The 22642-nt window shown below is 44.9% G+C and overlaps 1 protein-coding gene across 2 annotated transcripts in view; it reads left to right on the top strand.

Annotated features, from left to right (window-relative positions):
• Nucleotides 1-22642, top strand: part of GABRA1 (gamma-aminobutyric acid type A receptor subunit alpha1) — a 219358-nt gene that overhangs the window by 167795 nt on the left and 28921 nt on the right. For both annotated transcript variants that reach the window (XM_063928756.1, XM_063928755.1), the window contains exon 9: nt 863-1065. In XM_063928756.1, the coding sequence (XP_063784826.1) occupies nt 863-1065 (203 nt within the window). The remainder of the gene's footprint in view (nt 1-862; nt 1066-22642) is intronic.

Genomic DNA, 22642 nt, shown 5'->3' with positions numbered 1-22642 from the left:
AGCAACTTTTTGCGGAGTCACAACGGTGATAATATGGAAATGTTAGTTTCAGCCTTCCCTTTGTGTACTGGTGTGTGTAGTACTGTGTATGCCCTGATACACCCACTTTCAATGCTCATGAACAGTGCAACTCTACCTTTGGCTCTGAACACTCCAACATCGGTGCATCTTCACATCGGTGTAACATCGACACTAGCACCAGCCTATGACAGACGCAGTGTCTTCTTCTGCATTTCCTCTAAACATGGCCTCTGTGGCCCCAGGTCTGCATTTGGGAAGGCAGCTGTGTGATCTCCCAAAACACGTCCATGAGACACTCTTATTTTGTATTCACTTCGTGTCCCCAACCAGGAACACTTATGGTTTAGAGCAGAGGTTCTCAAACATTGACCTCAAGGAACCCCAACGGTCCAGGTTTTAAGTTTGTCAATGCTCGGTCACAGGTGACTTAATTAGCACCTCAGTCAGTTTGATTTAACCATCTATGCTGAGTCATGGATATACCTAAAACCTGGACCATTGGGGTGCCTTGAGGACCGTGTTTGAGAACCTCTGGTATAGAGATGCTAGTTCTAATGCCAGTCACTTGAGAAAGCATGCACCGTAGGGGTTTTCAGGACTTTTTGCATTTGCGCAGTAGCAAATAATCGCTCAACTGCGCAAACTTCAGCATTTCATTTACCTCTGAATCTGGTCCATTAATTATCCTCATGACACCTTGGGTGGCTTGTTATCCTTATTACGATACTGTATATTACTTTGTTTTGTAAACAGTGTTTAAATATCTTTTCTAAACATTTGAAGTAGTATGTGCATATGCATAAATTGGTGTAATCACAGTTCTTTTATATCTCATTTGCAGGTGTAACAACTGTACTTACCATGACGACACTGAGTATCAGTGCTAGAAATTCTCTTCCAAAAGTTGCATATGCCACAGCCATGGACTGGTTTATAGCAGTGTGCTATGCGTTTGTATTTTCTGCATTGATCGAGTTTGCAACTGTAAACTACTTTACAAAGCGAGGCTATGCATGGGATGGAAAAAGTGTAGTTCCAGAAAAGGTAATATTATATTTTCATATATATGTTTTAAATAATATTTGCAAGCATACTGTGAGAGTACCGCATTTAGGACATAAAGTCATTTAAACACAGCGCTCACACAGATAAGGAGAAAGGTGCATAATAATCACACATTTTTTGAAAGAGCTGTTAACAAGGGTATAGCTACTGTACCATAGGTGCAGGCAGTACAGCTGCTATGGGGCCCAGAGCTGAGAGGGGCCCACCTTATCTCTCAAATTTACATGTGTTATATACATTTTTGCCATTGGGTGGTACATAGGGGCCTTTTAAAACATTGTCCTTGGGGCCTGCAATATATCTAGGTATGACCCTGGACCTGCTCATTGTAGTGTGGTATAAAATGAACTGGAGGGCATTCTAATGTTATATAATATGGACCAGGCCACTGCAATGAGGCACAATATGAATGGGGGGGGGCACTATATATAATGAGGCACAATATATCATAATGTGAATTGGGGGTACTGTGTGGCATAATGTGTACTGGGAGCTCTGAAATGTGATATAGGGTGCACTTAAGCACTACTGCGATTCATGAAATAAACTAGGGCACTACTATGGGGCATAACATTAAATAAGGCTCTACTATGGTTCAGAAAATGAACTAGGACACTATTATAGGGCCTAACGTTAATAACTGCTGCAGAGAAGTGTCTCTCTAGAAGCATTGGGACGGGCACCACTTCAAAATGTTGCTATGGGGCCCACAAAGTTCTGGCTACGCCCCTGGCAGTTAACTACATCTCATAATTAACAAGTTAAACACCATTCTGTCCAAAAGTCCTGAGCAGAGTTCCCAAAGCTCATCAGAGGCAGATACCCCAGTTTAACACAGTTCCTACCAAGATCTCAGGTAAACATTTCTAGCAGACTCATGTAAACAGCTACAGAAAACTTTCCAGGGTCCCAGATTCACATCCACTGCATTTCACCAATATGGTGGGGTTCCAGCACTATACCCTGTCATCTGCAGCTTGCAGATATGCCAGTGGACAACCCCTTCCCCCCTCCCCCAGTGCCCTTTAGGATACCTGCTGCCTGGGCTCTTGGGAAATTCCGGCGCACATGCATTAACGTACATCTCTGAACTAGGCCCTCTGGTAGAAGGAGCCACCATCAGCCGTAACCTCTGTCACAGATCTTAGAGTCGCTACTTGCAGAGGTCACTTACTGTATGCAGTGGCGCCGAGAAGGAGGGGGGAGGGTACTAATTACATGGGCCCAGGTCTGATGGAGGGACCCAGTGGGAACCCAGGTCCTCCCCTAGCTTACCTGGCCCCAGCAGCTGTCGCTTTTCTCCTCAGCCCATCAAGGGTGCATGGCCACACCTCCAGTGAATATGCCACACTCCCTTAAATGTACCTGGGCCCAGCCAGGCTCTCAACTGCCCTGAATGTATGCTGACTACTTCTCATGCTTTCTCTGCCATGCCAGTGCCATTGAGGAGACAGACAGAGGAGTTGCCATTATGTCTCCCAGCACTATCACCATGTCAGGAGACGGGATAGGCTGCTATATCAAATAAAATCTTCCCTGTGTCATTAAATTAGCAAGGGCCTGTCTGTATTCCAGACAATGGATCACTGAGGTCCCTTGTTCAGTATGCAATTGTAACCAAAATAAATATAATAAATATAATTTGTGCAATACAATGAGCTGCTGTGAAACAGCATATGAAGAAGAAGCTAAATACTATGGTATCCGATCTCTAGGTCAACCACACTTAATTCGACACTGTCTAGGTCGACCTCTATTGGTCGACAGAAAGTAGGTCGACATGGTTTCTAGGTCGACGTGGTCTCTATGTTCTAGGTCGACATGACAGAAGGTCGACATGAGTTTTTAACATTTTTTTTACCTTTTTCATACTTTACGATCCACGTGGACTACAATTGGGAACAGTAACCTGTGCCATGCACAGCAGTAGAGGAGCGAGGCACCTTGCCCGAAGCATGATGAGCAAAGTGAGCCATGCGAGGGATATGTTGCACTAATTGGGGTTCCCGGTCACTCTACAGAGAAAACGACACCAATTTTTTTTAAAAAAAAGCTCATGTTGACCTTCTGTCATGTCGACCTTGTACATGTCAATCTAGAAACCATGTCGACCTACTTACTGTCGACTAATAGTGGTCGACCTAGATACTGTCGACCTAAGTGTGGTCGACCCTATGATCCACACCCAAATACTGTATGTCATTGCATGTGGCAATATTTATATTTAAACAGCATAGAAAGTACTCTTTTACTTCCCTTTTCCGTATAAAGCTAAAGTGCAAGTTAATGTGCAAGTTAATATGATATAAAGTTAGACATTATGGGGTCTATTCACGAAGCAGTGAAAAGAGTGGTGAAGTGAGCCAGTGGAGAAGTTGCCCATGGCAACCAATCAGCTGCTCTGTATGATTTTGTAGTATGCAAATTATAGATATTACTTCAATGCTGATTGATTCTTTTCCACTGGCTCACTTCTCCACAGTTTTCACTGCTTCATGAATAGACCCCTATGTAACATGTTTTTTTCCTTCTTTGAGGTCTATTCATGAAGCAGTGAAAACTGTGGAGAAGTGAGCCTATAGAGAACTTGCCCGAGACAACCAATCAGATGCTACATATAATGTGATAGAATGCACTTTTTAAAAGTTACCTCAACACTGATTGGTTGCCATGGGCAGCTTCCCCATTGGCTCACTTCTCCACTCTATTCACTGCTTCATGAATAGACCCCTGTGAGAGATTGAGCCTACTTTGTCTACTTACGAAGCCTTAGATGGAGATAAAGTGGATGGAGATAAAAACAAATCCCAACTAACCAGCTCCTAAATGTAATTTTTCAAGCGCAGCCTGTAACATTTATCATCGTCCACTTTATCACTTTTCCAGGCTTAATACAGATGGAGCCACGCTCATTGAGCGTGGCTGCATCGCGGGCAGGGGTGAGCGGCGTTCCAAGGTGTGCCTGCGCTTCGGCATGCCACTGAGTGCACACAGACGCTTCTATTCACTTTGAATGGGGCACGTGCGCGTCTACGATGCACGCGCTCCCCGTTCGCTCCTGGCGGTCCGCCTCGTCGGGCGCGCCCAGGCACAGACGGAGTCACGATAAGCGTGGCTCAAACTGTACCTCTGCCCCTTGGTTGCTTCCTATACTGATTACAGCTTAATTCAAATAGAATCAGTTCTTAAAGCATTTGCTGTAAATACTCATATTGCAATATTGTTAATATATTACTGTGGACATTACATAAAGCAACTTGCAAAGCTTATTTCATGGCCTTTTATGTTATCATGAATGGGATTGACATACTGCTTGCTCTTCTGAGGTAAAAAAATTAAACACTGCCAATTACATACTGTAAAAGGAGCATTGCCACCTAGTGGCTTTGTCTGGAAGTAACAGAATGATGCATGGTACTATTGGGTCCTTAAGAAAAAAAAAATAGCTACAGTGTATGAACTTATTCAAATATACAAATTTACTACAACCATGGGCGTAGGTATCATAGGTGCCCGGAGTGCAGCTGCTGTGGGGTCCAGAGCTGTGAGGGGCCATCTTGCCTCTCACAGTTACATGTGTTATGTACAGGGGCATAGCTATCATATGCAAGGAGTGCAGCTGCTATGGAGCCCAGAGATGAGAGGGGCCACCTTGCCTCTCACAGTTACATGTGTTATATACAGGTTGTAGCTATCATAGGTGCCTGGAGTGCAGTGGCGTTACAAGGGGGGTGCGGCCCCCACCCAGGTGTCACCCGCCGAGCGGTGACACCAAAATGCCAGCTCCTGCTCAATGACAGGAGCCAGGTGCTGCACTGTAACAATACGTGCAGCACCTGGGTCCTGCGACTGTGTAGGAGCCGGCACTGCAGCCATACCCCGTTCCCTGTGCTCGGCTGACGCTGCAGCTGCTGGCACACAGTGTCCAATCAGCGGGTGCCGCGGTCCAGCCTGTGTGCAAGAGATTTGCTGCCACTTCACCCACAGCATGAAAGACAGAGACCGCCTGCGCTGCGCAAACACACGCACGAAGCACCGGGAGGGCCAGACACAGGTGAGTCACACACAGTGACAGGAGCCCCACACTGCAGGTTGAGGGGAGGCAGCAGCTTGGTATAGTGCATGTATATGCCGGTGTGTGCATGGGACCCAAATGTGGGCATGTGTGGGGCACAGTGTGTGTCATGTGGGTATGCGTGGGGCACTCCACGGGGGCAGCCAGCATCTCCAGAATCCCCCAGAGTGCCTAAAATGGGGGTTCATCCCACGTGACCATGTCCCCTTGCGCAAGGCCATGCCCCCATTTTGCAGCCTCCCGCATCGGGTGTCATCAGGGGCAGTGACGCCCCTGCCGGAGTGCAGCTGCTATGGGGCCCAGAGCTGTGAGTGGCCCACCTTCCCTGTCACAGTTATATGTGTTATATACAGGGGTATAGCTATCATATGTGCAGGGAGTGCAGCTGCTATGGAGCCCAGAGCTGAGAGTGGCCCACCTGCCCTGTCACAGTTTCATGTGTTATATACAGGGGTACAGCTATCATATGTGCAGGGAGTGCAGCTGCTATGGAGCCCAGAGCTGGGAGCGGCCACCTTCCCTGTCACAGTTACTGTACATGTGTTATATACAAGGGTGTAGCTACCATAAGTGCAGGGAGTGCAGCTGCTATGGAGCCCATAGCAGGGGCCCACATGTGTTATATATATTTTTCAACATTGGGGGATACACAGAGGCCCATACAGACTTCTGCCTAGGGCCCTATGAACCTGTTCGTGGTATAAAATAAACTGGAGGGAATTATAATTGTGCATAAAATGAACTAGGGCACTGTAATGTGGCACAATATTTGTTATTATTGCCAGTTATTTATATAGCGCACGCATATTCTGCAGTGCTTTACAGAGAGAATATTTGCCCATTCACATCAGTCCCTGCCCCAGTAAAGCTTACAATCTATATTCCCTATCACATGTACACAAGCATACATTCACACTAGGGTTAATTTTTTTGTTGGGAGCTAATTAACCTACCAGTATATTTTTGGATTGTGGGAGGAAACCAGAGTACCCGGAGGAAACCCACGCAATTACGGGGAGAATATACAAACTCTGGACAGTTATTGACATGGTGGGAATCGAACCCATGACCTCAGTGCTGTGAGGCAGTAATGCTAACCATTACACCATCCGTACTTCAACATGAAGTGGAGGCACTATAGTGTGGTGTAATATGAACTGGGGGCAATGTAATGTGACATCATTTGAACTGGGGACACTTCATGTCATAATAACTACTATGGTGCATAACATAAACTAGGGCAGTACTATGGTTCAGAAATTGAACTAGGGCACAAGCATGGGGCATAAAATGAACAACTGCACAAAGAGGTGTCTTTCTAGAAGCACTGGGACATGCGCCCCTTCACAATGTTGCTATGGGGCCCACAAAGTCCGGGAAATGCCCATGATTACAACACTTCTGTTCTGCATTATTCCAAATTTGTACTATCTAACTATCTAACTAACTATCTATCTATCTATCTATCTATCTATCTATCTATCTATTTGAGACATATACTTCTAGGGACTGTTTATGAACTATGGAGACAAAAAAAAAAAAAATCTGAATTTTTGTTTGTCTGCCTGTCTGTCTGTTAGTTCCGGCATCATGCAAAAACTATTGGATGAATTTGGATGTGGTTTCACTGTATACCGATGGGTCCACGGTTATCTTGACTAGTTTTCTGCACCTAGACACAACATGACTTATTAGCATAAACCCTTCATCTCTTGTTCTCAGCTGCAATACAATACCGAGAACAATACAGCAGGGGATTAAGTCATTACAGCAAGGGGATTAAGTCCAACCTGCCAGTCTCAGTTAATCCTATTAATGGTCAAGATAAACGTGGACCCATCTGTAGTTTAGTGACCTAGAAAGAAACTGAGGTATGTATGATATCATCAGGGAAAGGAGCAATAAAGGAAAAACGCTTGACGTTTGGGGCAAACGCTCAGGGCTGCAGACATAGATCTCAGTAGCAGCTGCTTCTCCTATGGGCAGCTTTAAGTGGCTAGTTCACAAGTTAGTAGCCCCAAGCATCCCTTTGTGTTAATCCCTGAAAGAAAAACTACAAATATTGTTTACAAAGAAACTTTGTGATCAATGTGTACATTATAAATAAACATCACAAGATTAGATGGTACTACTGTCTTTGTAAAATTAGTTCTGCTGAGCATTAACAGATATCCAGGCGAGCTAAGTCCCAACAACCGAGTGGGAATAACCGGAGGTGGTTGGGGTTCCGGCTGTCAGTATTTCACTGGCTGTTGGGATTCTGGTGTCGGTCTCCTGAATGCCAGGATCCCAACAGCTGGTATTTTAACTGCATCTCATCACTATCCCAGTTGGTTTCCCAATTAACCCAGAAGAAAGGTTAGACAAAAGATATGAGTAATGACCTCTTGCGCTATGTCATAGTGCCAGAGGTCATTATTCTTATATTTTATGTCTCTCTACAGGTATGTGTCTATCATAAAGCTACTATTCAGGAAAAAAATGTGTTACCCAAACTCTCTCCCAAATTCACATTCTTTTGTTATCTCCTTTGACACTTCAAGCTTCTTGAGAGGCTTATCTTCACTACCTTCACACACTTTCTTTCCTCACACAGGCAACTTCAGTCAGGCTTTCCTACCTAACACTCTATAGTGACTGTACTTACTAATGTTGTCAATAATTTGATCACTGATAAATCTAAAGGCCAATACTCACTATGAATTCTTCTGGACCTTGCCTCTGCATTAAACACTGTTGTTGACCAATCTCTTCTTATACAAATGCTAGAAACCCTAGGCCTTCAATATACTGTCCTATCCTGGTTCTTATCCAGCTTTTCTAATCACTAATACAGTATTCATTATTCTAGATCCACCTCCTCTCTGCTTTCTTTATCAGTTGGACTAAAGTATTCACCCCCCCTTGGTTTTTTACCTATTTTGTTATATTACAACCTGTAATTTATTTATTTTTTTAATCTGAATTTTATGTGATGGATATGCGCAAAATAGTCTAAGTTGGTGAAGTGAAATGAGAAAAATGTATATAAAAAAGAATTTTTAGAAATAAAAAATGTAAAATTGGCATGTGCATATGTATTCACCCCCTTTGCTATGAAGCCCCTCAAAAGGTCTGGTGCAACCAATTACCCTCAAAAGTGACATAATTAGTGAAATGAAGTCCACCTGTGTGCAATCTAAGTGTCACATGATCTGTCAATATAAACACAACTTTTCTGAAAGGCCCCGGAGGCTGCAACACCACTAAGCAAGAGGCATCACACCATGAAGACCAAGGAGCTCTCCAAACAAGGCAGGGACGAATTTGCTGAGAAGTACAAGTCAGGGTTGGGTTATAAAAAAATATCCAAATCTTTGATGATCCCCCAAAGCACCATCAAATCCATCATCTTCAAATGGAAAGAACAGGGTACCACAACAAACCTGCCAAGAGAGGGCTGGCCACCAAAACTCACAGACCGGGCAAGGAAAACATTAATCAGAAAGGCAGCACAGAGACCAAAGGTAACCCTGTAGGAGCTGCAGAGTTCCACAGCAGAGATTGGTGTATCTGCACATGTGACCACAATAAGCCTTACACTCCATAGAGCTGGGCTTTATGGAAGAGTGGCCAGAAAAAGCCATTACTTACTGTTAAAAATAAGAAGACATGTTTTTAGTTTGCCAAAAGGCATGTGGACGACTCCCCAAATGTATGGAGGAAGGTGCTCTGGTCATATGAGACTAAAATGTAACTTTTCGGCCACCAAGGAAAACGCTATGTCATGCGCAAACCCAACACATCCCATCACCCCAAGAACACCATCCCCACAGAGAAACATGGTGGTGGCAGCATCATGCTGTATGGATGTTTTTCAGCAGCAGGGACTGGGAAACTGTTTTGAGTTGAGGGAAAGATGGATGGTGCTAAATACAGGGATATTCTTGAGTAAAACCTGTTTGAGTCTGCCTGTGATTTGAGACTGGGACGGAGGATCACCTTCCAGTTGGACAATGACCCTAAGCATACTGCTAAAGCAACACTCGAGTGGTTTAAGGGGAAACATTTAAATATGTTGTAATGGCCTAGTCAAAGCCCAGATCTCAATTTAATTGAGAATCTGTGGTCAGACTTCAAGATTGCTGTTCACAAGCGGAAAACATCCAACATGAAGGAGCTGGAGCAGTTTTGCTTCGAGAAATGGGCAAAAATCCCAGTGGCAAGATGTGGCAAAGTGGCTCTACAAAGTACTGACTTTAGGGGGGTGAATAGTTATGCACGCTGAAGTTTTCTGTTATTTTGTCCTATTTGTTGTTTGCCTCACAATAAAAAAAAAAACATCTTCAAAGTTGTAGGCATGTTCTGTGAATGAAATGACGCAAACCTTCAAACAATCCATTTTAATTCCATGTTGTGAGGCAACAAAACATGAAAAATGCAAAGGGGGGTGAATACTTTAGCAAGGCACTGTAATTGGTATACTGGCCAACATAAATTGCCTACCTGACATCTCTATTTCTACTGACAACACCACCATAAACTCTTCTCTAAGCAACGTTATCATTAACTTAGGACTCCCCTTTGAATTCTTTATCCAAATCCTGTTACATACATCTAAGAAACATATGCAGATATCTCACACAGGATGCAGCAAGGATGTCTACAGACACTATGATGACAGTGACTATGAAGACAAGAGAAAGCTGGCATATTTAAAGCCTGCATAGTTAATAATGCCTTAAGTAGCACTGTAACTTTGTCGGGATCTCAGTGTCTGCCTTGTCCTGTCTACATAGTCAATGTCAATAAGGTAATAGATAAGGGGGGGCATAGCTAAAGCTTATCTAGACTTTAGTAAAGCTTTCGACACTGTCCCACATTGCAGACTGTTAAATAAACCTGGAAGCGTGGGATTGGATACGGAGGGTTTTACCAAGGTACAGGAGGGAGACATTTTTAAAGGAAGAGAAGTAATAGAACACAAGGACATGCAGTGAAATTGGAGGGAAGTAGGTTCAGGGGAAACGAGAAAAAATTACTTCGAGAAAGGATGGTGGACAAGTGAAATAGCCTCCCAGCAGAGGTGATAGAGGCTAAGATAGTAAAGCAATTTTAACTGGCATGGGATAGGCATAAGGATAGGCTTCCAAAAAAATAAGGATCAAATAGGGTTTGAGGTAACTATATGTTTAAAAAAGTGGCAGACTAGATGGGCCAAGTGGTTCTTAGCTGTCATTTAATTCTGTGTTGCAGTATAGTTACTGTATACATAATGTACCCATCCCTCTCACCCAATATACTGCACATACTTTAATTCATGCACTCATTGGGCCAAATGCAGCATTGGATGTATAGTAGAGTTCCTACGTAACCCTCTCCTGGTATTTTCTGCATCCATAGTCCCTAGACCACAGAGAATAATACCACCTGGAGATGGTGTTAGCTGCTGGGTTAAGCGTTGGAGTGCTTCACATTCTGGAGTTTGGAAAATCTGACAGTTTAGCAGCACTCAAAGAAACCTATAGTGACTGCTTCTGCTGTTGAAAATGGAGGGACTGCAATAGATATTGGAGAAATCTGCTGTGGTCTCTCCTTGATATGGATTCAGCATGATTTCCGACTGTCGAGATCCTGGCGGTTGCAATACCAATGCCGGAACCCCCGACTCCCGACGTCGAGTGCAGCCTGTTCCAGTGGTGACCATTGGTCATAACACTAATCTATTCCTCCTCGAGTAGTGGCGTGGACCACCACCCAAGTGGGGATTCCAGGCAGAGGGCTCCCGCGCACGGAGGGGGGGTTTCCGAGTACCTAGAAACCCCCCCTGGCAGCGGATCCATCGGAGAGCTTAAGCAGGGTATCCTCCTGCTTACACGGCTGCAGAGAAGAAGCTGGCTGTGTGGCTGCTGGCTGCATGTAGGGGGAGCAGCAGCATCACCACACAGCTCCTCTCAGGCAGATCAGAAGTAAAAGTTAACGTGGAGCTTGAGCTGGTAGACGCTGTTATTGTCACTAGTATTCCCAGTGACTCTGCAGCAGCCAGGTGGGTGTTACATATTTTCGGGGGGGGGGGGGGGGGGTGAAGGAAGGCCAGTAATGTCAGTGGAGTTACATGATGTCCCAATTACAGCAGCAGTTTGTGTGAATTGTCTGAACAACATGTGTACAGGGAGGGGAGGGGGGTGTCCTGCTGAGTTTCATGTTAATGGTATGTAATTATGTATGCTGTGTGCATGTATACTCTGTGTGTATGTGTGTGTATGCTTTGTGCATGTATATTGTGTGTGCATGTATGCTGTTTGTGTATATATATATGTGTATGTGTGTATGCTGTGTGCTTGTATACTGTCTGGGTGTGTATACTGTGTGTGTGTGTGTGTGTGTGTGTGTGTGTGTGTGTGTGTGTGTGTGTATCTCTATGCTGTGTACATGTTTACTGTGTGTATATGTATGTATGTATGTATGTGTGTGTGTGTGTGTGTGTGTGTGTGTGTGTATATGTATGTGTATATATATATATATATATATATCTATATTATACAGAAACCGCCCCATGAAAATCCTGTGATTGCCACTGGCGGTCGGGATTCTGACTGCCAGCATTTCAACAGGTGTTGGGATTCTGGAATCGGTATTTCGACCACCGGTTCCCGACAGTCGGGAAATTAACTGCATCCCCTTGATACATCTAAGAGATGCTTAATATTTGCAGGTACCCCTGAAAACTGTTGTTTTTTGGGAACCTCCCACAAATATAATTTGATAAATAGCTTCCCAAATATTTTCCATTTTTGGGCCATCATTGATGTAGGGGAACTATTTAATGGTTCCCCTATATCAATGATGGCCCAAAAATGGAAACATTCGGAATTTGATACATGACCATTTGTTCATGTGAAGTTAAAGTCAAAAAGATTTTTAGATATATCTAAAATAGTTTTTGTCCTGTAAGTGAACTACCTATAGGAAGATAGCACCATTAATTATTCTCCCACATGACGGCATACTCCTGGCTTGGATTGTCATGCCTCTGTGAATTGCACGTTCACAGAGATTATTGTTTTCATAAAATCTTACTACACTATATTATATTACATTTCTCCGGTCTCTCTTTCTAAACACCCACTGAGGAATCAAAGTATTGGAAAATGGCCTTAAAACAGACTGTATTTAGACAGTATTAAGGTCCAGTATAAGATTTTTCATTTGTTTTATTTTTATATTTTGTTAAGTGTTGAAGGTTGATGTGTTGGTGATACTTTAGATCTTTCCTATTCATGCAAATATAAATATTGTGCATCTCTAGCTACTATAAATACTTCTACTATGGAGCATATTAACCAAACTGCACTAACATACATTTATTTACTTGTCTCAAAATATCTCCCTTCTTGACCCATCCTCTCTGCACATGATCTACTGTACATTGGGGGTCATTCCGAGTTGTTCGCTCGGTATTTTTTTCTCGCAACGGAGCGATTAGTCGCTAATGCGCATGCGCAATGTCCGCACTGCGACTGCGCCAAGTAAATTTGCTATGCAGTTAGGAATTTTACTCATGGCATTACGAGGTTTTTTCTTCGTTCTGGTGATCGTAATGTGATTGACAGGAAGTGGGTGTTTCTGGGCGGAAACTGGCCGTTTTATGGGAGTATGTGAAAAAACGCTACCGTTTCTGGGAAAAACGCGGGAGTGGCTGGAGAAACGGAGGAGTGTCTGGGCGAACGCTGGGTGTGTTTGTGACGTCAAACCAGGAACGACAAGCACTGAACTGATCGCACTGGCAGAGTAAGTCTCGAGCTACTCAGAAACTGCACAGAGAAGTCTTTTCGCAATATTGCGAATCTTTCATTCGCAATTTTGATAAGCTAAGATTCACTCCCAGTAGGCGGCGGCTTAGCGCGTGCAAAGCTGCTAAAAGCAGCTTGCGAGCGAACAACTCGGAATGACCCCCATTGCTCATCCACACTCATTACCTGCTCCCATTTCCAGACACAGGACTCTTTTCCTTTTTGCATCCACTCTGTGAAAAACACGTCCTTTCACAAGACACAAGACTTTCTTCTAGTTTATAACTCGTCAGAATTTCCAGAAAATGCACCTCTTCAGGAAAGTAATTCAAATGACCACTTATTATCTTTCGTTTGCAAGTAGCCACAAAGTTTCACCCACAAGAGTGACCCCAATTAACGTTGCGGTTAACCGCAGACCGCAAAGTTCCCATCATTGGTTACAATGGAGCGCCGCTACGCTACATTGTAACCAGTGCGCTCCGCCTGATTGACAGTGCAGGAGTGCACAGCCAATCAGGAGAGTTCCATGACGTGGCTCTTCCTGATTGGCTGGCGGGACCTTCACTGACAGGAGTCACGGGGGGTCCCGCCAGTCGGGGAAAGGGGTTCCATGTGTAAACATGGAACCCCATTTAGTAGTGTGGTTCGGGTTATTAATTTTTTTATTTTAAACAAGTCCCTGGATTACAAAGTGAAAGAAGAGGACAGAACGACACCGGATTGTTTGTAAGTATCATTTTTATTTACAGGTACCCTGTGGATTCTACTGGACAAGGGGACCGAGGTGCTCCGTGTCAACATAGGTAAGTATGTGTGTGTGTAAGTGTGCATGTATGTCAATTAAAGTTGTACTGTCACGGTGTGTGTGTTCTGTTTTTTGGGGGGTATTTTTTTTGCAGTAGAACTACAGGTACCTGCAGACCCGTTATTTTCCTGCATGCTGGTACTTGTGGTTCTCCAAGTACCAGCTTGCAGGGAAGGCTTGCTGGGACTTATAGTTCTTCTACAATAAACAATATTCTTTAATTTCACACAAAGGCTATCAGCCTCCCATCCACCACCCACGGATGGGGGGGGCAGCCTCAGGCTTCACCCCTGGCCCTTGGGTGGCTGGAGGGGGACCCCTTGATTCAATGGGTCCCCCCTCCAGGGTACCCCGGCCAGGGGTGACTAGTTGGGGGGTAATGCCACGGCCGCAGGGACCAGTATAACAGTGTCCCCCGGCTGTGGCATTATCTCTCTGTCTAGTGGAGCCCGGTGCTGGTTTAAAAAATACGGGGGACCCCTACGTGTTTTGTCCTCCATATTTTTTGAACCAGGACCGGAAGCAGAGCCCAGTGCTGGTTGACCCTAGTCAATTTTTCCCCTGTATTTTTTCAACCAGGACCGGCTCAAAGAGCCCGAGGCTGGTTATGCTCAGGAAGGAGGACCCCACGCAAAACATTTTCCGATTTTTTACCCTTTAACACCCCTTCCCACTGATAAGCATGCACAGATCTCACTGATCAGAATACGGATAAAAAAAGCAGGTCTATTTGAAAACTGCTTTTTTTTACGAATTGTAACATTTACCGTCAGTGTTTGGCTATTGACGACAGTGATTGTGAATACAAATTCTTAGTAAATTACCGCATTGTATACCTAAACAGGCATGTTTGACCGATGGTGTATTCATTCGTATTTTTTTTCTCTGCCGTCAAAACAAATACGAATGCCCTCATCATTGCCGGGAATTCTGTTTCGTAAATTCCTGAGATGACACTCTGAAAAAAAAAAATAAATTGGTCAAAATTGGGAGCTGGTGATCCGGCGGTGACTGCTGCAGTGAGCGGTAGCGCACCTGCCGCTGCTGCAGTTGTGACAGGCACCAAAGTCCCGGGTGCCCGTGTCACTGCACTGCGGGCCATAACAAATGAAGCACTCACTGGCTGGCTGTCTGCCCATGTGACAGAAGATAGGGGGTGGGGACCATGGTGGTGGCTGCATGACTCAGGGTTGCTGCTGTCAGCATCTCTCCTGCTCCGCTGTCTACGTGCACACTAGATGCAGGGAGGAGGGACAGGGATCAAGGCACCACCATGGGAGCGCCAATGGATCTCTTTGCCGTGGACTCATACCACTGGAGCCAGTGACAACCAGCATAGCAAGTATGTTGGTACAGTAAGAAAAGTAATTCTTTTTTCAAAATTTTCTATAGAAAAATATTTTTCTTTCTAAAGATCACTTTTTGTGAAAGACTTTTTATGAGGATTTTGTTCTTACCTGATGGTTTCACATGCATGTTTGTTATTGATTTATTAGTGATGAGCGGGTTCGGTTTCTCGGAAACCGAACCCCCCCGAACTTCACCCTTTTTACACGGGTCCGAGCCATACTCGGATTCTCCCGTATGGCTCGGGTAACCCGAGCGCGCCCGAACGTCATCATCCCGCTGTCGGATTCTCGCGAGATTCAGATTCTATATAAGCAGCCGCGCGTCGCCGCCATTTTCACTCGTGCATTGGAAATGTTAGGGTGAGGATGTGGCTGGCGTCCTCTCCGTTATTGTTGAACTTGATTGTGCACTATTGATTAATTGTGGGGAGGACTGGGGAGCAGCTGTATACTATAGGAGGAGTACAGTGCAGACTTTTGCTGATCAGTGACCACCAGTTATCCGTTCTCTGCCTGAAAAAAACGCTCCATATCTGTGCTCAGTGTGCTGCATATATCTGTGCTCACACTGCTTAATTGTGGGGACTGGGGAGTAGCTGTATTATATAGCAGGAGTACAGTGCAGAGTTTTGCTGACAGTGACCACCAGTATACGTTGTCTGCCTGAAAAACACTCCATATCTGTGCTCAGTGTGCTGCTTTATTGTGGGGACTGGGGACCACCAGTATAATATTATATAGGAGGAGTACAGTGCAGAGTTTTGCTGACCAGTGACCACTAGCAGAGACGGATTGGTCATAGGGTTTACAGGGAAGATTCCCGGTGGGCCGATGCACCCGTGGGCCTGTTTTGTTTGAGGACATGTGGTCCTTTTTATAGACCTAATGAATAAGATGCTAAATAATTTGCATATATGAAAATTACTTTGCCACTTAGCCTGTGATTGCAGATGATCTAGTGTATACTCTGTCTGCCTGATTGGCTGACATATAAGATTGAGTGAATAGTGATTGGGATACGGTTGGTGTAATAAGCAAGAAAAAATATCTTTCAAAAGAATTATATAGTTTCCTAAATTCTGAAGGTGTATCATATAATGTGCTCATAAAATTTAATTTTATTTATTTTTAACTTCCCCCTTGATGCTGGACATGCCCACTATCTGGAAAGTCTTGGGGGAACGGTGCTGCTGCCATGGCCCATGGCTAGTCCTTACACCTCTGGTGCTGCGCATGTGGGGCCACTAGTACAAATTTTTCCAGGGCCGATTTTTGTTCCCAATCCGCCCCTGACCACCAGTATATAATATATAGCATTACGGTACAGTAGGCCACTGCTGTACCTACCTCTGTGTCGTCATTAAGTATACTATCCATCTAGATTCTATACCTGTGGTGCATTTTAGTTTTGCAGTTTGCTGACACAGTGACCACCAGTATACTATATATAGCAGTACGGAAGGCCACTGCTGTACCTACCTCTGTGTCATCATTCATTAAATATACTATCCATCTACATTCTATACCTGTGGTGCATTTTAGTTTTGCAGTTTGCTGACACAGTGACCACCAGTATATAATATATAGCAGTACGGAAGGCCACTGCTGTACCTACCTCTGTGTCGTCAAGTATACTATCCATCCATACCTGTGGTGCATTTCAGTTGTGCGCTGTAAATATAGTAGTAGGCCATTGCTATTGATACTGGCATATAATTCCACACATTAAAAAATGGAGAACAAAAATGTGGAGGTTAAAATAGGGAATGATCAAGATCCACTTCCACCTCGTGCTGAAGCTGCTGCCACTAGTCATGGCCGAGACGATGAAATGCCATCAACGTCGTCTGCCAAGGCCGATGCCCAATGTCATAGTAGAGAGCATGTAAAATCTGAAAAACAAAAGTTCAGTAAAATGACCCAAAAATCAAAATTATAAGCGTCTGAGGAGAAGCGTAAACTTGCCAATATGCCATTTATGACACGGAGTGGCAAGGAAAGGCTGAGGCCCTGGCCTATGTTCATGGCTAGTGGTTCAGCTTCACATGAGGATGGAAGCACCCATCCTCTCGCTAGAAAAATGAAAAGACTTAAGCTGGCAAAAGCACAGCAAAGAACTGTGCGTTCTTCTAAATCACAAATACCCAAGGAGAGTCCAATTGTGTCGGTTGCGATGCCTGACCTTCCCAACACTGGACGGGAAGAGCTTGCGCCTTCCACCATTTGCACGCCCCCTGCAAGTGCTGGAAGGAGCACCTGCAGTCCAGTTCCTGATAGTCAAATTGAAGATGTCACTGTTGAAGTACACCAGGATGAGGATATGGGTGTTGCTGGCGCTGGGGAGGAAATTGACAAGGAGGATTCTGATGGTGAGGTGGTTTGTTTAAGTCAGGCACCCGGGGAGACACCTGTTGTCCGTGGGACGAATATGGCCATTGACATGCCTGGTCAAAATACAAAAAAAATTACCTCTTCGGTGTGGAATTATTTCAACACAAATGCGGACAACAGGTGTCAAGCCGTGTGTTGCCTTTGTCAAGCTGTAATAAGTAGGGGTAAGGACGTTAACCACCTCGGAACATCCTCCCTTATACGTCACCTGCAGCGCATTCATCATAAGTCAGTGACAAGTTCAAAAACTTTGGGTGTTAGCGGAAGCAGTCCACTGACCACTAAATCCCTTCCTCTTGTAACCAAGCTCCTGCAAACCACTCCACCAACTCCGTCAGTGTCAATTTCCTCCTTACCCAGGAAAGCCAATAGTCCTGCAGGCCATGTCACTGGCAAGTCTGACGAGTCCTCTCCTGCCTGGGATTCCTCCGATGCATCCTTGAGTGTAACGCCTACTGCTGCTGGTGCTGCTGTTGTAGCTTCTGGGAGTCGATGGTCATCCCAGAGGGGAAGTCGGAAGACCACTTGTACTACTTCCAGTAAGCAATTGACTGTCCAACAGTCCTTTGCGAGGAAGATGAAATATCACAGCAGTCATCCTGCTGCAAAGCAGATTACTCAGGTCTTGGCAGCCTGGGCGGTGAGAAACGTGGTTCCGGTATCCACCGTTAATTCAGAGCCAACTAGAGACTTGATTGAGGTACTGTGTCCCCGGTACCAAATACCATCTAGGTTCCATTTCTCTAGGCAGGCGATACCGAAAATGTACACAGACCTCAGAAAAAGACTCACCAGTGTCCTAAAAAATGCAGTTGTACCCAATGTCCACTTAACCACGGACATGTGGACAAGTGGAGCAGCGCAGACTCAGGACTATATGACTGTGACAGCCCACTGGGTAGATGTATTGCCTCCCGCAGCAAGAACAGCAGCGGCGGCACCAGTAGCAGCATCTCGCAAACGCCAACTCGTTCCTAGGCAGGCTACGCTTTGTATCACCGCTTTCCAGAATAGGCACACAGCTGACAACCTCTTACGGCAACTGAGGAAGATCATCGCAGAATGGCTTACCCCAATTGGACTCTCCTGGGGATTTGTGACATGGGACAACGCCAGCAATATTGTGCGTGCATTACATCTGGGCAAATTCCAGCACGTCCCATGTTTTGCACATACTTTGAATTTGGTGGTGCAGAATTATTTAAAAAACGACAGGGGCGTGCAAGAGATGCTGTCGGTGGCCCGAAAAATTGCGGGCCACTTTCGGCATTCAGCCACCGCGTACAGAAGACTGGAGCACCACCAAACATTCCTGAACCTGCCCTGCCATCATCTGAAGCAAGAGGTGGTAACGAGGTGGAATTCAACCCTCTATATGCTTCAGAGGATGGAGGAGCAGCAAAAGGCCATTCAAGCCTATACATCTGCCCACGATATAGGCAAAGGAGGGGGAATGCACCTGACTCAAGCGCAGTGGAGAATGATTTCAACGTTGTGCAAGGTTCTGCAACCCTTTGAACTTGCCACACGTGAAGTCAGTTCAGACACTGCCAGCCTGAGTCAGGTCATTCCCCTCATCAGGCTTTTGCAGAAGAAGCTGGAGACATTGAAGGAGGAGCTAAAACAGAGCGATTCCGCTAGGCATGTGGGACTTGTGGATGGATCCCTTAATTCGCTTAACCAGGATTCACAGGTGGTCAATCTGTTGAAATCAGAGCACTACATTTTGGCCACCGTGCTCGATCCTAGATTTAAAACCTACGTTGTATCTCTCTTTCCGGCAGACACAAGTCTGCAGAGGTTCAAAGACCTGCTGGTGAGAAAATTGTCAAGTCAAGCGGAACGTGACCCGTCAACATCTCCTCCTTCACATTCTCCCGCAACTGGGGGTGCGAGGAAAAGGCTGAGAATTCCGAGCCCACCCGCTGGCGGTGATGCAGGGCAGTCTGGAGCGAGTGCTGACATCTGGTCCGGACTGAAGGACCTGCCAACGATTACTGACATGTCGTCTACTGTCACTGCATATGATTCTCTCACCATTGAAAGAATGGTGGAGGATTATATGAGTGACCGCAGCCAAGTAGGCACGTCAGACAGTCCGTACGTATTCTGGCAAGAAAAAGAGGCAATTTGGAGGCCCTTGCACAAACTGGCTTTATTCTACCTAAGTTGCCCTCCCTCCAGTGTGTACTCCGAAAGAGTGTTTAGTGCAGCCGCTCACCTTGTCAGCAATCGGCGTACGAGGTTACTTCCAGAAAATGTGGAGAAGATGATGTTCATCAAAATGAATTATAATCAATTCCTCCGTGGAGACATTCACCAGCAGCAATTGCCTCCACAAAGTACACAGGGACCTGAGATGGTGGATTCCAGTGGGGACAAATTAATAATCTGTGAGGAGGGGGATGTACACAGTGAAAGGGGTGAGGAATCGGAGGATGATGATGAGGTGGACATCTTGCCTCTGTAGAGCCAGTTTGTGCAAGGAGAGATTGATTGCTTCTTTTTTTGGTGGGGTCCCAAACCAACCAGTCATTTCAGTCACAGTCGTGTGGCAGACCCTGTCGCTGAAATTATGGGTTTGTTAAAGTGTGCATGTCCTGTTTATACAACATAAGGGTGGGTGGGAGGGCCCAAGGACAATTCCATCTTGCACCTCTTTTTTCTTTAATTTTTCTTTGCATCATGTGCTGTTTGGGGACAATTTTTTTGAAGTGCCATCCTGCCTGACACTGCAGTGCCACTCCTAGATGGGCCAGGTGTTTGTGTCGGCCACTTGTGTCGCTTAGCTTAGTCACACAGCGACCTTGGTGCGCCTCTTTTTTTCTTTGCATCATGTGCTGTTTGGGGACAATTTTTTTGAAGTGCCATCCTGCCTGACACTGCAGTGACACTCCTAGATGGGCCAGGTGTTTGTGTCAGCCACTTGTGTCGCTTAGCTTAGCCATCCAGCGACCTCGGTGCAAATTTTAGGACTAAAAATAATATTGTGAGGTGTGAGGTGTTCAGAATAGACTGGAAATGAGTGGAAATTATGGTTATTGAGGTTAATAAAACTATGGGATCAAAATGACCCCCAAATTCTATGATTTAAGCTGTTTTTTAGGTTTTTTTTAAAAAAAACACCCGAATCCAAAACACACCCGAATCCGACAAAAAAATTTCGGTGAGGTTTTGCCAAAATGCGTCCGAATCCAAAACACGGCCGCAGAACCGAATCCAAAACCAAAACACAAAACCCGAAAAATTTCCGGTGCACATCACTATGATTTATTGTTGTTTTTCACTGTGTTTGATATTTTGATAATTTACATGCTTCCTCTAGTGGTGCAACCCTGCTACTATAATCCACATTGTAGGTAATACTACTTTGACAGGTATGTTCCACCCGCATTATGGGGGGAATGCACATCATTCGAAAAGTGTGCTGTTGGGCCTCTAGCGCCCAGTGCTGAAACTGCTCCTGCTGGGAGTTCCGTTTATGCACTTCCACGGGACGCATATTGCTCCTGAGGAAGCTGGCAGTTTATAAGACCAGTGAAACGTGTTGAGCCTAATACCGACCACCAGCACCTGATCTACTCGTGACCTTTCTGGTAAAAATTGGACTCTTTGCCTCTACTGGATTTTTCAAAGTGTTTTAGTACTGGGACCCGAAACTTCCCCCTGCTGCTATTTGGGTCATTGGGGCAGATGTATTAACCTGGAAAAGGTATAAGGAAGTGATAAACCAGTAAGAAGTGCAAGGTGATAAACGCACCAGCCAATCAGCTCCAATATGTAAATTAACAGTTAGGAGCTGATTGGCTGGTGCATTTATCACCTTGCACTTATCACTGTTTTATCACTTCCTTATGCCTTCTCCAGGTTAATACATCTGCCCCTCTGTTTGCAATCGAGATTTTTTGGGGACTGCACCTGCAAAGGACCAAGTAACACCAATATCCATAAGCGAACCAATGGCTTTATTGAGGAATGAGCCCTTAACAGTTATTGTGCACAGGACTGAATCCGAGTAAGATCTAAGTGGTCACCACTACTATTTTATAATGTCTACACTTTAGTCTAAACAGACGATGGTGTTAACTTTTTATTTCATTTTATAATATATGTAATAAATTGCTGTAATTTTTTATTCAAATTGTTTTATTGTCCCTTATTGTAGAAACAGCCGGCGCCAGTATACTCCTCTTGTCTAGTCTCACTGATTTTAGGGGCTGACCCCCCCCCCCCCCCCCCCATACAGGCTGCGGTTGAAAGCGCACTCATAATTCTTTTTCTTATATTAAGAAACATACTGGTAGGTAAAAGGTCCTTGCTCATAAGATCACAATCTGTAGGAGGATCGGTATAGGATGCTCATGCACAGTATGCCAAATGTTAGTATACCGACATCGGCATCCCGTGCGCCAGAATGCAAGCAGGGGGTGAGCGCAACGCGGGCTCGCTGTGCTTGTCATGCTGCGGGCTCAGTGGCGAGAGGTTCTATTCTCCCTCTATGGGTGTTGTGGGCACCCACAGGGGGAAAATCACCTACTTTGCCGGTATTTCGGCAGCAGGATAGTACTCCTGTCAGGATCCTGGCATCGGTATTGAGACAGCTGGGATCCTGACGGGCAGTATTTTAACCGCACACCTTTGTATGGTAACAGAAGTCTAATACATGAGATTAAATGCTACAGTGTATATGGACTGTTGGTCCAGTCATGTTGCAAGGGTTAATAAGTGTTTTGGATATTTATAATCCAAACACACTTTAATGTTGGTCTGAAGTTTGAAGGTTGTTTGAGAAAGAGAAACTTGTAAATTGTGTGTGAACTGTATGGAAGGGTGGTAATTGGGTTGAAAAGCTTAGGGAGTTTATTGTAAATGTTCCGATTCACCGCTGTTTTGGAATGCTTTTATTTTTACCCTGTATGGAGCTGTAGAAACTTTATGGGTATTTTTTTGTAGTAGAACTACAGGTACCAGCAGGCCCGTTATTTTCCTGTATGCTGGTACTTGTGGTTTTCCAAGTACCAGCTTGCGGGGAAGGCTTGCTGGGACTTGTAGTTCGTCTACAAAAAATATATATTTCTTACTTTTACACAAAGGCTATCAGCCTCCCATCCAATGCCCACGGATGGGGGGGGACAGCCTCGGGCTTCACCCCTGGCCCTTG

This window comes from Pseudophryne corroboree, chromosome 6, assembly GCF_028390025.1.
Source record: "Pseudophryne corroboree isolate aPseCor3 chromosome 6, aPseCor3.hap2, whole genome shotgun sequence".
Taxonomy (NCBI): domain Eukaryota; kingdom Metazoa; phylum Chordata; class Amphibia; order Anura; family Myobatrachidae; genus Pseudophryne; species Pseudophryne corroboree.
The sequence above is the reverse complement of the archived record's forward strand: the minus strand, read 5'-3'. Positions and strand labels throughout refer to the sequence as shown.